Here is a 15,369-nt window from a genome sequence, read left to right on the forward strand (position 1 = left end):
CCTTTTTTTTTTTTTTTTTTTTTTTTTTTTTTTGAGACAGAGTCTCACTCTGTCGCCCAGTCTCAGCTCACTGCAAGCTCCGCCTCCCGGGTTCACGCCATTCTCCTGCCTCAGCCTCGTGAGTAGCTGGGACAACAGACACCCGCCACCACGCCCGGCTAATTTTTTGTATTTTTAGTAGAGATGGGGTTTCACCGTATTCGCCAGGATGGTCTCTATCTCCTGACCTCATGATCCGCCTGCCTCGGCCTCCCAAAGTGCTGGGATTACAGGCGTGAGCCCCTGTGCCCGGCTGTCAGTGTCCTTTTGTAGCGTTAGTTTCCTAGTTGAGATTTCTCTTAACCGTTTACCTAAAGAGGTGCTAAATTCCAGGCACTGTGGCAATAAAACCCAAATTGTTCTTCTTCCTTGGATCCGTAGTCCATCTTTCTGCCCTGCCCAGGCTTGATACACCATCAGCATCCATTCTGCTCTGGACACCCCTAGAGAAGCCACCAGCAGACATTACTATAAGGGGGCTCCGAGCGGCTCTGGGGAAGGGGGAAGCCTGGGGTGGAGGCATCTGTCTCCGACTCTTTATTTGAGAACTGTGTTGACTGAGCATGAACTGCTGACTGACAGCCGCAGAATCCGTCCAGAGGTTGCTGGCTGGCAGGTCTGTTTTTGGGCCAATTCTGGATGCTCGCTCCTGGGCTCCTGCAGCTCCAAAGACAGCTCTGCCTGCAGCAGGAAGATGAGCACCAGGCAAACCAGGGCCTCTGTTTCATTAAACCTGCAGTTTGAAAATCCGTCTGCATCTGCCCTTATCTGAGGATCTCTTTAAACTTCTGAGCATTTGGAAAGGTATATGGATCACTCTTCCACTGTTTAAGAATTCATGACAGTGTACCGTGATCCTGACAGTCACTTAAAATACAGGGCAACCGGGGAAACAAGCCATGTTTGGTATTGTCTTTTTTTTGAAAGCTTATCTTTACAATAACTCTTGGGGAAAAGATCATTTTCATATTAACATTTGTTATATGCAGAATCCATTTTCTACTCACAGTGATGCAGTTTGGCAAAGGGAAGTCGTGTTGCTACCGGTTTCTGACCAAAGGTCAGCAGTGGATTTGGCTGCAGACTCACTACTACATCACCTACCATCAGTGGAACTCCAAGCCAGAGTTCATCGTGTGCACACACTCGGTGGTCAGGTACCGTGCATGGGCAGGAGTGCGGCTGCATCCTTGTCACACCTGGGAGGGGTACAGGGTGACCCCTGATGGCCAAGTCAGATCAGCAGTCACTCAGGTGTTCCCCATTTCGAAGATCAAGCCCAGGCCATCCCCTGCCGTTAACAGCACAATTCCCAGAGCTTAGCTCGCTTCCAGGCACCACTGGCTCTGCCCTCCCAGGGCTGAGACTCCTTTCAAGCTCTCAGTCAGGCCCCTTTGAACGCCTCATGGACTCTCACAGGCTGCCAGGATATTACTTAGTAAGTGACTGCTTCACTGACCTACTTACATATTTTCCCATCTCTATCCAACCCACAGCCTTCTCTTGTTCCTGCTTTGAGTAGAAAATTTAAATTTTACCTCTAAATAACTCAAACACATATTCCCCTTTATTTTTAATGCTTTAAAAACCCCTGCTGGCAACTGAGGCAGTGTTGGGAAAACAACCTGGCTGCCAGTGGGCGCGGGTTCCCGGGAGGTCCCTGCTGGCCTCAGGGAGCCCTCCACCCAGGGCGGGTGAGCAGGACTTTAAAGAGATGCGGCATGCCCAGGGTTTCATAGACGCCACCTTTGTGGGGTCACTGCTCCCAAGGATGAAGGGGAAAATGGTCTTCTCCCCAACTACAGAAATTTTAAGAACGTAAATTAGTTTTAAGCTGGCCTACAGAAGAGCCTTGGAGAAGGGCAAAGAAACAAAAGTTGGAAGGACAGCACGCCTTTCTTTTCTTTTTTTTCTTTTAAACTTTAAGTTCTGGGATTCGTGTACAGAATGTGCAGGTTTGTTACATAGGTATACATGTGCCATGGTACATGGTGCCATGCACCTATCAACCCATCATTTAGGTTTTAAGCCCCACATGCATTAGGTATTTGTCCTAATGCTCTCCCTCCACTTGTCCCCTACCGCCACCCCTGACAGGCCCTGGTGTGTGATGTTCCCCTCCCTGTGTCCATGTGTTCTCATTGTTCAACTCCCATTTATGAGTGAGAACATGCAGTGTGTGGTTTTCTGTTCCTGTGTTAGTTTGCTGAGGATGATGGCTTCCAGCTTCATCTATGTTCCTGCAAAGGACATGAACTTATTCTTTTTTATGGCTGCATAGTATTCCATAAAATTAGAAAAACCTACTTTAAATTTCATATGCATTTCTTATATACAGCCACTTGCTGCTTGATAATGGATATGTTTCAAGAAATGTGTCATTAGGTGATGTTGTCATCATGCAAACATCATAGAGTGTACTGGACACACCCAGATGGTGTGGGCTACCATACACCTTGGCTACACCGTATAGTGTATTGTTCCTAGGCTACACACCTGTACAGCATGCTATTGCACTGAACGCTACAGGTAGTCATAACACAGGTGTAAGTGTGCACCTAAACGTATCTGAACACAGAAAAGGTATGGTAAAAATACAGCGTTCCAATCTTAGGGAACCACCAATATGTCCCATAAGCACATGACTATATATATGTAACAGACAGATGTGGACAGACAGACACTACACACACACACACCATACATGTATCAGGTCACCAAATCAGCCATTCTTCCTTAACATGCAGAAGAGGGGAGAAACGCTAGTTTTCAGCAGCCAGTGACCCTGATCCTACTTGACCACACCTCATGCCCTCACTCAGGGACTTGATCTTGGATTCCCAGCCCGCCACTGGGCGTGCAGCAGCAGTGGTCTCTGACTCCATGGCAGCCGCCTATTGCCACCCAGCCTGGTCCTCTGCCCGAGGGCCCCTTACCCCCAGGGAAGGCTGGGCAGCACTGACCCCTCGCTCTTCAGGCTGTGCCCTCTACCATCTCTTCTTCTCCATCCTCCACCTCTCAAATCCTTGGAAGAAACTCTCAGAGAAAGGAGGAAGAGAACAGAGCAAATGAATCAGGTAGCAGGCGTTTCGGAGGCCTAGGAGCCACGTTGCTTTCCAAGGCCTCTTGCCCTAGGGTGTCCACACCCAGGGCAGAGGCACTGCGGGGTCAGTTGGGCGTCCCTGTGTTGAGTTGATTTACCCACACTACTGAAAAGTGGGCCTGTGGGCTCATCTACGGTCTGGATTTGGCTAGTCTGGGTTTGTTTGAGAGGGAACTTTCTGAGAAATGTAACTACTAAAAAAGTTTTGTGTCACTCTTCCATATGCACGGTCCAGACTGAGCAGGTTTTAAGAAAGGCTTCTAATTATTTAAAGGCAGAAGCTTATCCCATGGACAAAAATGTGTTTTTTAAAGACAATTACAATTGGAGATTTCAGGGAAGTAAAAAGAATAGTAAATGAGAGGGGAATAAAGACATCCTGGAAATAAAAAGATTTTGAATGTAATAATTGTAAGTCACTCAGGTGGAATTTAAGGCAGAGAACGATGCTCATTCCTTCCAACAAGCCACAGGCTAGGTTCCTCTGTGTTGACTGTCGTAGGGGGCAGGGGTTACGTAGAGAACCTCGATGTACCTTGCTGTCTGTTCAGGTGGTGTCATCCCTTCCTGAAATGCCCCATCTCCACTGTGGTCTCTTAATTTCCTGTGCAGTTACGCAGATGTCCGGGTGGAAAGGAGGCAGGAGCTGGCTCTGGAAGACCCACCATCCGAGGCCCTCCACTCCTCAGCACTAAAGGTATGCCCATCCCCGCCAGTTGGATATGGCAAAGGTTGGCTAGGAAGAAAATGCAGCCAACCAGTCTGAAACAAGGGTTTCTTTTCATCAATGGAAGGATACATCCAAGCTATTCAGGAGGCTGAGGTGAGAGGATCCCTTGAGGCCATCACATTGAGGCTGTGGTGAGCTATGATTGTGCCACCATACTCCAGCCGAGATGACAGAGTAAGACTCTATCTCAAAAAAAAAAAAAAGAGCCTGCAGAGCTGGGCTAGACACAGCTCCTGGACTCAAAGCACAGCTCAGCGACTTTCCAGCCTTACAAGCATGACTCCAGTGAGTCCACTCAGCATTTCCTCCACAGATAAGACACGGGGGGAGTTCCTCCCTCCCCTACTGGGTTGTAGAGGAATTCCAGAGTCCTTGGTCTTCCTTTGCTTGAGGGCTGTGACACTGCCTCCAGGACCCAGGCACCCTGTGGGGAGACTGCCCTCGCACACCACCCTCCCTGTCACCTGTGCTTTCTATTTCTGTGTCCAGGGGTGTTAGTGAACCTCATGCTGGAGCCAGCTCTGGGTCAGGGAGCCCTGCTATAGAAAGGCCTTCCCTCCACAGAGTCCCTTCCACACACTGAGCCCTCTGCTCGCCTCTGCCTAGCCAGACGTCTCTTTGTCCCTGGTCCTGGTCCATCACACAGCTCCAGGGAACCTTGGGGGCCATCTGCAAGTAGACCAGAGCCCTGTTCCTCAGAGTCCATTCTTAAAGCAGACACAAATGTTGGGAGAAAAAGAAAAAAAGCAAGAAAGGGAGGGAGTGTTGTATTTCATCAAAGTTAAGGAAGCTGTCAACTGGAAGATCCATATGAATTTTTCTCTTTTTTTTTTTTTTTTTTTGAGACAAAGTCTCGCCTTGTTGCCCCAGCTGGAGTGCAGTGGTTCAATCTCGATCTCGACTCACTGCAAACTCCACCTCCCAGGATCAAGCGATTTTCCTGCCTTAGTCTCCCAAGTAGCTGGGATTACAGGTGCCCGCCACCACGCCTGGCTAATTTTTGTGTCTTTCACAGAGACAGGGTTTCACCATGTTGGCCAGGCTGGTCTCGAACTCCTGACCTCAAGTGATCCTCCCACCTCAGCTTCTCAAAGTGCTGGGATTACAGGCGTGAGCCACCATGCCTGGCCTCCACATGATTTTTTCTCCCGCTAAGAGAAAAATTGCTGCCAACCACTCTCTGAAACAAGAGTTTCTTTTCATCAACGGAAGGACACGTCTTAATTTCAGAAGTGTTCAAATGTGAGTGCCGGAGAGGGGAGTACCTCTTAGAATTGGTGAAGCTCAACTTCCAGGGTGCCCAGTGACTGCAAATCCAGAGCCTTGGGCCAGAGGCTGGTGCCACAGCAACGGTCCAGCCTTTCAGGCTGTCTGTGGTCCAACAGAAGCATCTCTCACCCCTGAAGGGCCAAGTTGGGAGGAAGGAGAAATCACCTTTCAAGATCAGAGAGCAGTGGGTGCCTTGGCAGAGCCTCCCCGGCTGCTGTGCCGTGTGGTGGTGTGTTCCATGGCAATTCATCACCAGCGTGCTGATAGGACGCAGCTGACATTGTTTATTACCCAGCTCTGTCATACCATACATTATGTATCACGTCATAGAAGGGAATTCAGCTGCTAATAGGCAGATGTTAGACATACCATACATCATCACTGAAGAACAGGTGTAGTGTGTATCATCCAGTCGGAAATTTATCATTGAGGTTTCTGATCCTTGGGGAGTCTTGGAGCCCTGCAAAAGAATGTCTTCTCATCAAAATGCATATATGTATAAATACAAACACAATCGCCGGGCGCGGTGGCTCACGCCTGTAATACCAGCACTTTGGGAGGCTGAGGCGGGCAGATCACAAGGTCAGGAGTTCGAGCCCAGCCTGACCAACATGGAGAAACCCCGTCTCCACTAAAAATACAAAAATTAGCCGGGCATGGTGGCGCGCACTTGTAATCCCAGCTACTCAGGAGGCTGAGGCAGGAGAATCACTTGAACCCAGGAGGCAGAGGTTGCAGTGAGCCGAGATTGCACCACTGCATTCCAGCCTGGGCAACAGAGCGAGACTCCATCTCAAAAAAAATTAAAAAATACAAACACAATCTTGGGCACTGGGTTAAGAAATCCCTTTAAAGTAAAAGCTCCCAAACTATCCATGGTGTTGAACCAGTTTGGTTTTTATAGCTTCGCTGTCTGTCACTGTGCAGTGCATTTGTAAAATGCAGATTCCCATGTGTGGATGTGACGTGCAGAGATGTCAAATGGGCATCAAGGTTTCTCCGTGCTTATTCTCACTTCCTGGACCGACTTCTCTGCTGACTAGGAACACATAATTCACAAACAGCCCTAGTCCAGGGACCCCGCTCTAAGGAGCCTGGTCAAAGGGAAACTGTAACCAAGCAGCAAGGTCCCCAAATTGCCATTTACCTCAGCACATCCAGCCACATCTGGTATTTCTGTTTTGCACAAAGGCCCGTAGGTCACATGTCAGTCACGTCATTCCTACTGTACGCGTACAATATCCACCCCCACTGCAGCCATGACACAAAAGACAAAACAGCCACGCAGGCGCACGCATGGGATTTCATACCCAAGGCCATGGGACACAGACCAGCCCATTGACGTAGCCCAGAGATGCTGGCAGTTTCCATTCTTCTAACACTAGGTAGGAATGTGGCTCAGGAGGGTCATCACTGTTTTGTTTTCTTCTTTAGCTTAAAAATTATCCCAACCTTTGTTTGGTTTATTATTATTTTTTTAGACGGAGTCTCACTATGTTGCCCAGTGGCATGATCTCAGCTCACTGCAACCTGTGCCTCTGAAGTTCAAACCATTCTCCTGCCTCAGCCTCCCAAGTAGCTGGGATTACAGGCACCTGCCACCACGTCCAGCTAATTTTTGTATTTTTAGTAAAGACGGTGTTTCACCATGTTGGTCAGGCTGGTCTTGAACTCCTGACCTTAAATGATCTGCCTGCCTCAGCCTCCCAAAGAGCTGGGATTACAGGCGTGAGCCACTGCACCCAGCCCCAACCCAACCCGTTTTCATGTGCTTATAACAGCTAAGCCACAGAGGATGGAAAAACGATCCCTCGGAGTCAGACTGTCACAGCTGCTTTCCCGTCACACTGTATTTGAAGCAGAGACATCTTGGGAGCCAGGGTCAGTCAGGAGCGAGAGTCGAAAGACAGGAGACCTCTTGCCCTCCCCGGTTCTCCACTCCAGGGGACATTGAGGCTGCAGAGAATGAGTAACAGGAGAAAGCGTGGGAAGGACCCAGGAAGGTCCAAAGGCACCTGTCCCAGTGGATGAGTTTACAGTCCACTGCCAGCAGCAACCTTATTTCTAGAACCTCTTTCCCTCTTCTTGGAAAGTCAGGATGCTGGGTGGTGAGGTGATAATGTTGAGGAAAAAATAAAATGCAAAGTCAGTTACAAAAATGTAAACAATAAAAACAAAAGGCGAGAAAGGGTAATAAACACTGCTTTTTGGCTGCAAGCCTCTCTGAGGCTTTAGGTTACGTATATGTATATACTCTACCCAAGTGTCTTTGGAATCGTCCCCAAACAACTATGGTATTTGTCTCAGCAGCTTCTGAGGTTGTCGACATATTTAGAACTAAAGTCACGCCCACTGATTCTTTCCTCTTGATGCGGACATGAGGACTGTTTGATGTGTGTGTTTCAGGACAAGGGCTCAAGCCTGGAACCTCGGCAGCACTTTAACGCACTCGACGTGGGTGCCTCGGGCCTTAATACCAGTCATTCGCCATCGGCGTCCTCAAGAAGTTCCCACAAATCCTCGCACACAGCCATGTCAGAACCCACCTGTGAGTGCGAGTCCATGGATGGGGAGTGGGATGGGGGACCCTATCAGACCAGAAGGACAGCCCCACAGAGGGTCCCGGGCCCAGGTGGAATCAGGGCAGTCTGTGCCTCCGACGGAGGTTGCCGTGCAGTTTATACTCCTTTCCTTTCCTTTCCCAGACTTCCCGCCTCCTGATCACCTCTCCACACTCTGGTATCCATTCATTGCCAAGCAAAGACATTGAGTGGGTTGCACACAGATGTGATCCCTTGACTGCTTTTAGTAATTCTGGGTAGGCGTCTGATCAGGCAGCTCATTGGACCAAGCAGCCGAAATGAAGTTTAAGGAGTGTTTGTGGTGTCTCCTACCTGCTCCCAGGCTGGGCTTCTGTGGTTCAGCTCAACCCTGCATGGTGGACTTCCTTTATCAGAGATCTCAACTGAGCTCTTGTGCTGTGCACACCACGGTCATGGGTCCCCTCTTTGGATGAGTACGTGCTAGGTACATGTAAGTTAAGAAGGTCATTTGTTGCTTTCTTACAGCCACTCCCACCAAGCTGATGGCAGAGGCCAGCACCCCGGCTTTGCCAAGATCAGCCACCCTGCCCCAAGAGTTACCTGTCCCCGGGCTCAGCCAGGCAGCCACCATGCCGGTAAGTGTGTGACCCCAAACTCCTCCACGGGGGTGCGCTACAATGTGGTGGGGACTGCAGAGCCACAGGCGATGTGCTGCGTCTCCCCAGAGAATCCGTTTTACTTAGGGATTGAGAGTATAGGGTGGCAGATGGGGGTGGGAAGTTAAGTAATTTAATTGGCAACTAATTTTAAACATTTGCATGACAAAATTAACATGGATGTATATCCATAGAATACAAAATCCAAGTGAATTTTAAGGATTAAAGGCAAAACTGCAAATCCGGGGTCATACCCTCATACCCCCAGAGCCCCTGGGGCTACACAATTAGGATTCTTCTGTTTTGAATCCCCTTTCATGCTGGTGAAAATATTTGAGCAGCTCAGTGTCAACAAAAATGTACCTCTGCACATATCAGGTAGCGTCCCCAACATGTGCCAGATCCTTCCAGAACATCAGGGGATGCATGGCCCTGGCTATATGTAAAGTCACTGGCATGCACCACTCTGGTCATCTATTGCCAGGTAGCAAACTACATCTAACTTAGTGGCCTAAAGCAACCACGTGTATCACGTTCATGGAGTCTGGGTCAGGAATTCAGAAAGGGCATCATGGGGATGGCACTTCTCTGCACCTTGGTGTCGGGGGTCTCGTGGGCCTAGGCTATGGAACGCACCCACCAGATGGTGTCTGCACATGAATGTCCAGCACCCGGGCTGGGTGGCTGAGGGCTGGGCTCAGCTGAGGCCATCCGTCATTGACTTGCACGGGCCTCTCAAGCCTTAGGCTTCTCCTGGCATGGTGGTGGACTCCGGATTCCAAGAGGAGACACCTGAAGATGCAGGCAGGAGCCATGCAGCCCTCTGTGACCTAGCCACGGAAGTCACATAGTGTCACCACTGCCATATCTCTTGGTCAAAGCAGCCCCGAGCTCACCCATCGAGAGGGATATAGACCTCCACTTCTAGATGGGATAAGTACCCAGGAATTTTAGGGGCCACCTCCAGATAGTTGCCAAACCCCTTCCACCCACACTTCACTGTCACTTTGGAGATGGAGTGAACGTGCCACCTTCCTGCTTGCTGTCTCCATAAAGGCTGTGCACACCCTGCTTGAGAAGCTTGGGCGATGCGTTTTATTTGCAAGTAGAATGTGGCAAAGACCACTTGCTTTCTCTCCAGCCACCTCCAGATGCGCTTGCAAGCTATGCCTGCCATTCTTCCAGACTCTCCTGTCCAGTGTGACTCACTTTGCCAACAATGGAGGAGGCCCAGAGTGCTTCCGTCTCCTCCCAGCTGTGCAGGGAAACAGAACCCAGACCAGCTTCTGGATCAGCCCTGTGCCTGGGACTTCTCACTGAAACAAGGTCTCCTGGTGTCATTTCCTCCCAATGCTGTCCTGGGTGACACTTTCCATTTGAGCTGCTTTTTTATATAGGCCCTAACAACTAGGGGCCGTGTCAGAATAACTTCAGACAAGTCCTTTCACTGTTCTTTTTTAAAAAAAACACTAGCCCGTGAAGCAGAGTGTTTCATTTCTTGTTACTATACATTGTCTCCCCCACCCACCCGAGTGATCAGGGAACACAGATGTGACTCAGCTCACTTCCCAGGAGTCTCTTAAAAGGTTCTGGGCAGAGGCTGGTGAAATTGCCCCAGTCCTCACTGCCTGGATGAGTTCACGGACAAACATGCATGGTGTGTCTGTCCATGTGCATTAGCGTTGAGCAGAAAAGATACGGACACACAAGCCAGCTCATGATAGCAGTCCATGCACATCGTCCTGCTTGATGACACCGCTAAGAATCCGTTTGGGAGGAGAGCAACCAAATCCACCCAGGGCGGAGTCCAGGACAGCAGGCAATGGGAAGGGAAGTGAAGCTGAGCTACCAGGCTTGGGCAGGTAGCAGCAGCCTGGCAGAGCACACTGTGGTGGGGCGGAAGCCTGCACCAGTTGTGCGGGGGCTCTGCCCGTGTGCCCTGCGTAGGAAGCGGTGCAGCCAGGGAACAGACACCTGTACTTTCTAGAACTCTTGACTTGCAGCTGTTCACCCCAGTGCGGAATGCAGAGAACCCACCGGACCAAGAGACCACATCCCTGTCCCCTGGAATGGCAGAAGCAGTGGTAACAAAGCCCCTTTCTCTCCCACAGGCCCCTCTGCCTTCCCCATCGTCCTGCGACCTCACACAGCAGCTCCTGCCTCAGACCATTCTGCAGAGCACACCCGCTCCCATGGCACAGGTGAGTCTGGGACCCAGGAAAGGGCAGCCCATCTCAAGCCAGAAGCACGCAGTGTGCTGCGATGATGGTCTTGTACACTTAGGTCCCAACCAAGGCCCTGACATGGGGGAATGTCCCTCCCAATGTGCGTGTGGCCTTTGTCGAGCCATGAGTTTCCCCCCACACCCACCCTCTCGTCTCCAAGTTCTTTTTTCCAGTGTCTGGGTTTTTCTTTTTTTTTAATTTCAATACTTTTGGGGGAACAGGTGGTGTTTGGTTATATGGATAAGTTCTTTAGGGGTGATTTCTGAGATTTTGTGTATCTGTCACCCGAGCAGTGTACACTGTACCCAATATGTAGTCCTTTATGCCTCACACCCCTCCCACCCTTCCCCCACCAGTCCCAAAGTCCATCATTTCATTCTTATGCCTTTGTGACCTCATAGTTTAGCTCTCACTTAGAAGTGAAAACATACGATATTTGGTTTTCCATTTCTGAGTTGCTTCACTTAGAATAATGACCTCCAGCTCCATCCAAGTTGCTGCAAAAGTCCAGGGTCTGTTTTTTTAATTCTTTTAACAGTCTCTGTTCACCTCTTTGCCACTTTTCCACATTCCTCTTGTTCTTTACGACGCCAAATTGGCCATGGTATTTTAGAAAAGGTCTGAATTGGGCTGCATGTCATAGAAAGACTGAAAGGATCTAAAAGCCGTGAGTCCAGCACTATAAATATCACATTTGTTTAAAAAAAAAAAGAAAGAAAGAAAGAAAAGAAAAGGATTACGGCTTTGCTGAGTAATTCCATCCCTGTTTCAACAACATTCGGTGAGTTACTATTTGGGTCAGTCAGTGAGCGAGGTGTTAGGGATGTAAAGATGTAAGTCAGCCCTTGCTTTTAGTTCTCAGAACTAAAGGGAGAGACAGGCATGTAAACAGAGACGCTGCCGTGGCAGGGCATGCGTTTTTATAGAACCATGAAGGAAATATTCTGCCCAGGGAAGTCTGACGTGGCTTCCTGGAGGAGGTGACGCTTGAGTTGGCCCCGGAAAGGTGGGTAGGAGGTTGCCAGATGGTGCGGCAGGGGGACAGCAGGGATGTGCTTCAGCAGGGAGTTATGAACACAGGGAGTGACAAACTCTGCCCAGGCCTGAGCTCTGACTTCAGTTCCCTCATAGGAGACTTAGCTCTGCCCAGACCATGGCCACAAGCTAGAGCTGCGGTCCCAGACGGCGGTTCAGCAGCAGGTGCCCCTGGGCACACCCTTCTCAGGGTGCCCCTCTCTGTCTTGGCACACATCTGTCACCACTGATGAAAACTATTTCGGAACATATGCCCTCTTAGTGGGGGTCTCTCATGCATTCCTGGAGTAAGACACATGCTAACGCGTGCTGCTTGCCAGAGTCAGGCTTCAAGAGTGGTGTAAAAGCTACCCTTCTGGAATCTACTCATTAAAACTGCCTATATTCACCCTCATTAGGCCAAAAGAAAAAAAAAAACCTGAATACTGTTTTTCTCTTTAAATTTCCAAGGCCTATTTGGTATGAAATTAGTAACCTTTTAATCCAAAGGGGCATAAAATGAAAATGTCTTTAATTTCTGGGTCTTGCATTATAAAGAATGTCTGTGTTTAGTTCAGCATGGCTGGGAAGGCCTCAGGAAACTTACAATCACAGCAGAAGGCAACGGGGAAGCAAGGCACATCTTACATAGCAGCAGGAGAGAGAGAGAGAGAGAGAGTGAAAGGGAATTGCCAAACACTTTTAAACTATCAGATCTTGTGAGAACTCACTATCAGGAGAATAGCAGGGGGGAAACCACCCCCGTGATCCAGTCGTCTCCTACCAGATTCCTCCCTCCACACGTGGAAATTACAATTCAAGATGAGATCTGGGTGGGAACACAGAACCAAACCATATCACAGATGCTCCTTATGATAGGGTTACATCCCAATAAACCCTTTGTAAATTGAAAATAGTGTACATCAAAATGCATTTAATACATCGAACCTATCACACATTATAACTTAGCCTAACCTACCTAAAATGTGCTCAGAACACTTACATTAGCCTACAGTTGGGCAAAATCATCTAACACAAAGCCTATTTTATAATAAAGTATTGAATATCTCATGTCATTTATTAAATGCTGTACCAAAAGTGAAAAAACAGAATGGTTTTATGGGTACTTGAAATATAATATCTATTGAATGTGAAAAAAAAAAAAAAAAAAAAGAATGTCTGTGTTTATAAGACACAACGGTGTGATGCAGTCTCTTTTGGAATTCTGATTTTTCATTTATTGAACTTCTTAGTCTGTCGTATGTACTATATTTAATAATAACTATATTCTTTTTTTTTTTTTTTTTTTTTTTTTTGAGACGGAGTTTCACTCTTTTTGCGCAGGCTGGAGTGCAATGGCAGCATCTTGGCTCACTGCAACCTCCCCACCTCCTGGGTTCCAGTGACTCTTCTGCCTCAGCCTCCCAAGTAGCTGGGATTACAGGAATGCACCACTACACCCAGCTAATTTTGTGTTTTTTTGTAGAGACGGGGTTTTGCCGTGTTGGTCAGGCTGGTCTTGAATTCCTGACCTCAGGTGATCCGCCCACCTCAGCCTCCCAAAGTGCTGGGATTACAGGCGTGAGCCACCACGCCCAGCCAGTAACTATATTCTTTAAGACATCCCTGCGTAATACTGACTTTCCAAGTCACACAGTTCTTCCCATACCCACTTCATGTGAAACAATGAGATTCTGGGATTTTTCTCACTCCCCTCACCCTTCAGGGAAAGGAGGGAAAAATGAAATCCAAAATCTGAGGAGCGGTTATCTGGGTAACTAGTGGTTTTCCAAAAAGCCTCTTTCTTCATACTATGTTTCTAAAATGTCTTTAAATTAGAGTAGATCTCTTTATCAAAAACATCGCCATCAAGAAGGTAAGGAGGGCCTAATGATGGGGTGTCTGGGAGGCCTTGAAAAAATCAGAATAACGTGAGAGGCAGCTACCACCTCCTAACCCAGCCCATCACCGCTCCCTTTCCAAGCCAACTCGGCACCCATGAGCCACATCCACTGCAAGTGGAAGGGGCAACCCTGAGTTTCCCGACTTTGTAGAACCTGCCAGAGAAGCTTTTGTGTTTCGTTAAATACTTGCAATAGCTCGTTTGCTTTCTCCGTTGAATTCTCTTTCAAAATCTTCACAGAGTGGTCTGATTAGTCACAATCTGACTGGGATTTTTGTGAGTCTGGGATAGCGCAGGTTTTTTTTTTTAATTTTTGTTATTTTTGTTTATATATATATTTTTTGAGACGGAGTCTCACTGTGTTGCCCAGGCTGGAGTGCAGTGGTGCAATCTCAGCTCACTGCAACCTCTGCCTCCCGGGTTCAAGCAATTCTCCTGCCTCAGCCTCCCGAGTAGCTGGGATTACGGGTGCACACCACCACGCCTGGCTAATTTTTGTATTTTTTAGTGGAGATGGGGTTTCACCATGTTGGCCAGTCTGGTCTCAAACTCCTGACCTCAGGTGATCCGCCCACCTCGGCCTCTCAAAGTGCTGGGATTACAGGCATGAGCCACCACCCCCGGCCCAGCACAGGTATTTTTAAATGCATGGGTAGCAACAGAACCTTCCTTTTAAAGGAAGTCTGAGGTCAAAGCCTCTCTGGTCAAGGTGAGAGTGTCTTGTGGGCAAAACTTCTTGGCTTCGCTCAGCTCCTAAGACTTGGGATTTACATGTTGGTGCTGCCACCATCTCGCTGTGTGACTTCCAGCAGGGTGCAGCCTCTTGGGGTGGCATGGGCTTATCGTGAAGAAGCACAACACGCATACCTCTACTTGCCTGGGGCAGCAGCTGGCACCTGAGGGTCTCTGCACATGTCAGCACCTGCTATTCTTATTCTTACTGGTTCTTTTTAATTATTATTTTGCTGCTTCAAAAGCTATGCTTTCAGTTATTTCATCCTGTTTCTCAACTCTCCTGCTCTCCTTGCTTCTCTGTGTCTGGGAGGTCAAAGGGCAGAGGAAAAGAGAGAGGCCCTGGGGGCATTTGCAAAAGACAGCGGGCAGGAAACAGACTAGGGAGATTGTTGGGCTAGAGATTGAGGGAGTGAAGGTTAAGTCATGGTAAAAAGGGAGAAAGAGAAAAACAGAATGAATCTAGCAAACTCATTTGCCTCAAGATATGGGAGTCATAGCCCCAAAGAGCCCAGAGCAGGGGCTACAGGCCCCTCCTGCCATCCCTCCCAAACAGTGTTTCCTGGAAGCAGAGGAGCCTGTGTTGAAGGAGACGGGACAGGAGGCAGAGACTACCTGCAAGTTTCCTAAGGCCAGCCTCCTTCCCCAGAAAGGATTAAGGGTCCAAAGGAAGGGGAGACCCAAAACATTCACCCTGTCTTTACCCGAGGTCAGTCACACTGGAGAGGGGGCCCTCGGGGCAAAGACCGGGTGATTGTTTTGTTCGTTTTTTTGCACAGATTTCCGAGACGTGCATAGTAGCAAGTAAGGCTGGAGAAGGGAGGGTGAGGGGGAATGATAAGTCCTTGATGATCCCAGGCTGTTTTGGAGAGAGCCAGGATCAGATTTAGGATAATGACCCGACCCAAAAATGCCTGTGAAGCTGTCACATACAAACTGCTATGCCCTAAATGAGGGGGAAAAGGGACTCTCTGATGCCCTGCTTTTGACATTCATCTCCAGAACCATTTGTTCATCTCTCTAAATTTGGAATATCAGTTTGTGAACACTGCTTACAAAATCCTGTCCCAATTCTCTGGCCCTCCCAGACTGCAGGGCAGTAAGTCGGGTCTGCAGATTCAGGCGGGCCTGCTGTCATAGCCAGCCTGAGAAAGA

The 15,369-nt window shown here is 48.7% G+C and overlaps 1 protein-coding gene and 1 long non-coding RNA gene across 9 annotated transcripts in view; one reads left to right on the forward strand and one right to left on the reverse strand.

Annotated features, from left to right (window-relative positions):
* The window catches only part of NPAS2 (neuronal PAS domain protein 2), a 179,818-nt gene that overhangs the window by 149,565 nt on the left and 14,884 nt on the right, over positions 1–15,369 (forward strand). For all 8 annotated transcript variants that reach the window (XM_024242240.3, XM_063713529.1, XM_024242244.3 and 5 more), the window contains 5 exons: positions 1,049–1,196; positions 3,755–3,839; positions 7,548–7,689; positions 8,210–8,319; positions 10,452–10,541. In XM_024242240.3, the coding sequence (XP_024098008.2) occupies positions 1,049–1,196; positions 3,755–3,839; positions 7,548–7,689; positions 8,210–8,319; positions 10,452–10,541 (575 nt within the window). The remainder of the gene's footprint in view (positions 1–1,048; positions 1,197–3,754; positions 3,840–7,547; positions 7,690–8,209; positions 8,320–10,451; positions 10,542–15,369) is intronic.
* LOC129057633 (uncharacterized) lies at positions 3,834–9,436 on the reverse strand. Its single transcript, XR_008522261.2, has 4 exons — positions 8,977–9,436; positions 8,285–8,422; positions 8,036–8,164; positions 3,834–5,601 (listed from the first exon to the last, which is right to left on the reverse strand). It is a non-coding gene; the product is annotated as an uncharacterized LOC129057633 (long non-coding RNA).

The sequence above is a fragment of the Pongo abelii genome, chromosome 12, assembly GCF_028885655.2.
Source record: "Pongo abelii isolate AG06213 chromosome 12, NHGRI_mPonAbe1-v2.0_pri, whole genome shotgun sequence".
Lineage (NCBI taxonomy): Eukaryota > Metazoa > Chordata > Mammalia > Primates > Hominidae > Pongo > Pongo abelii.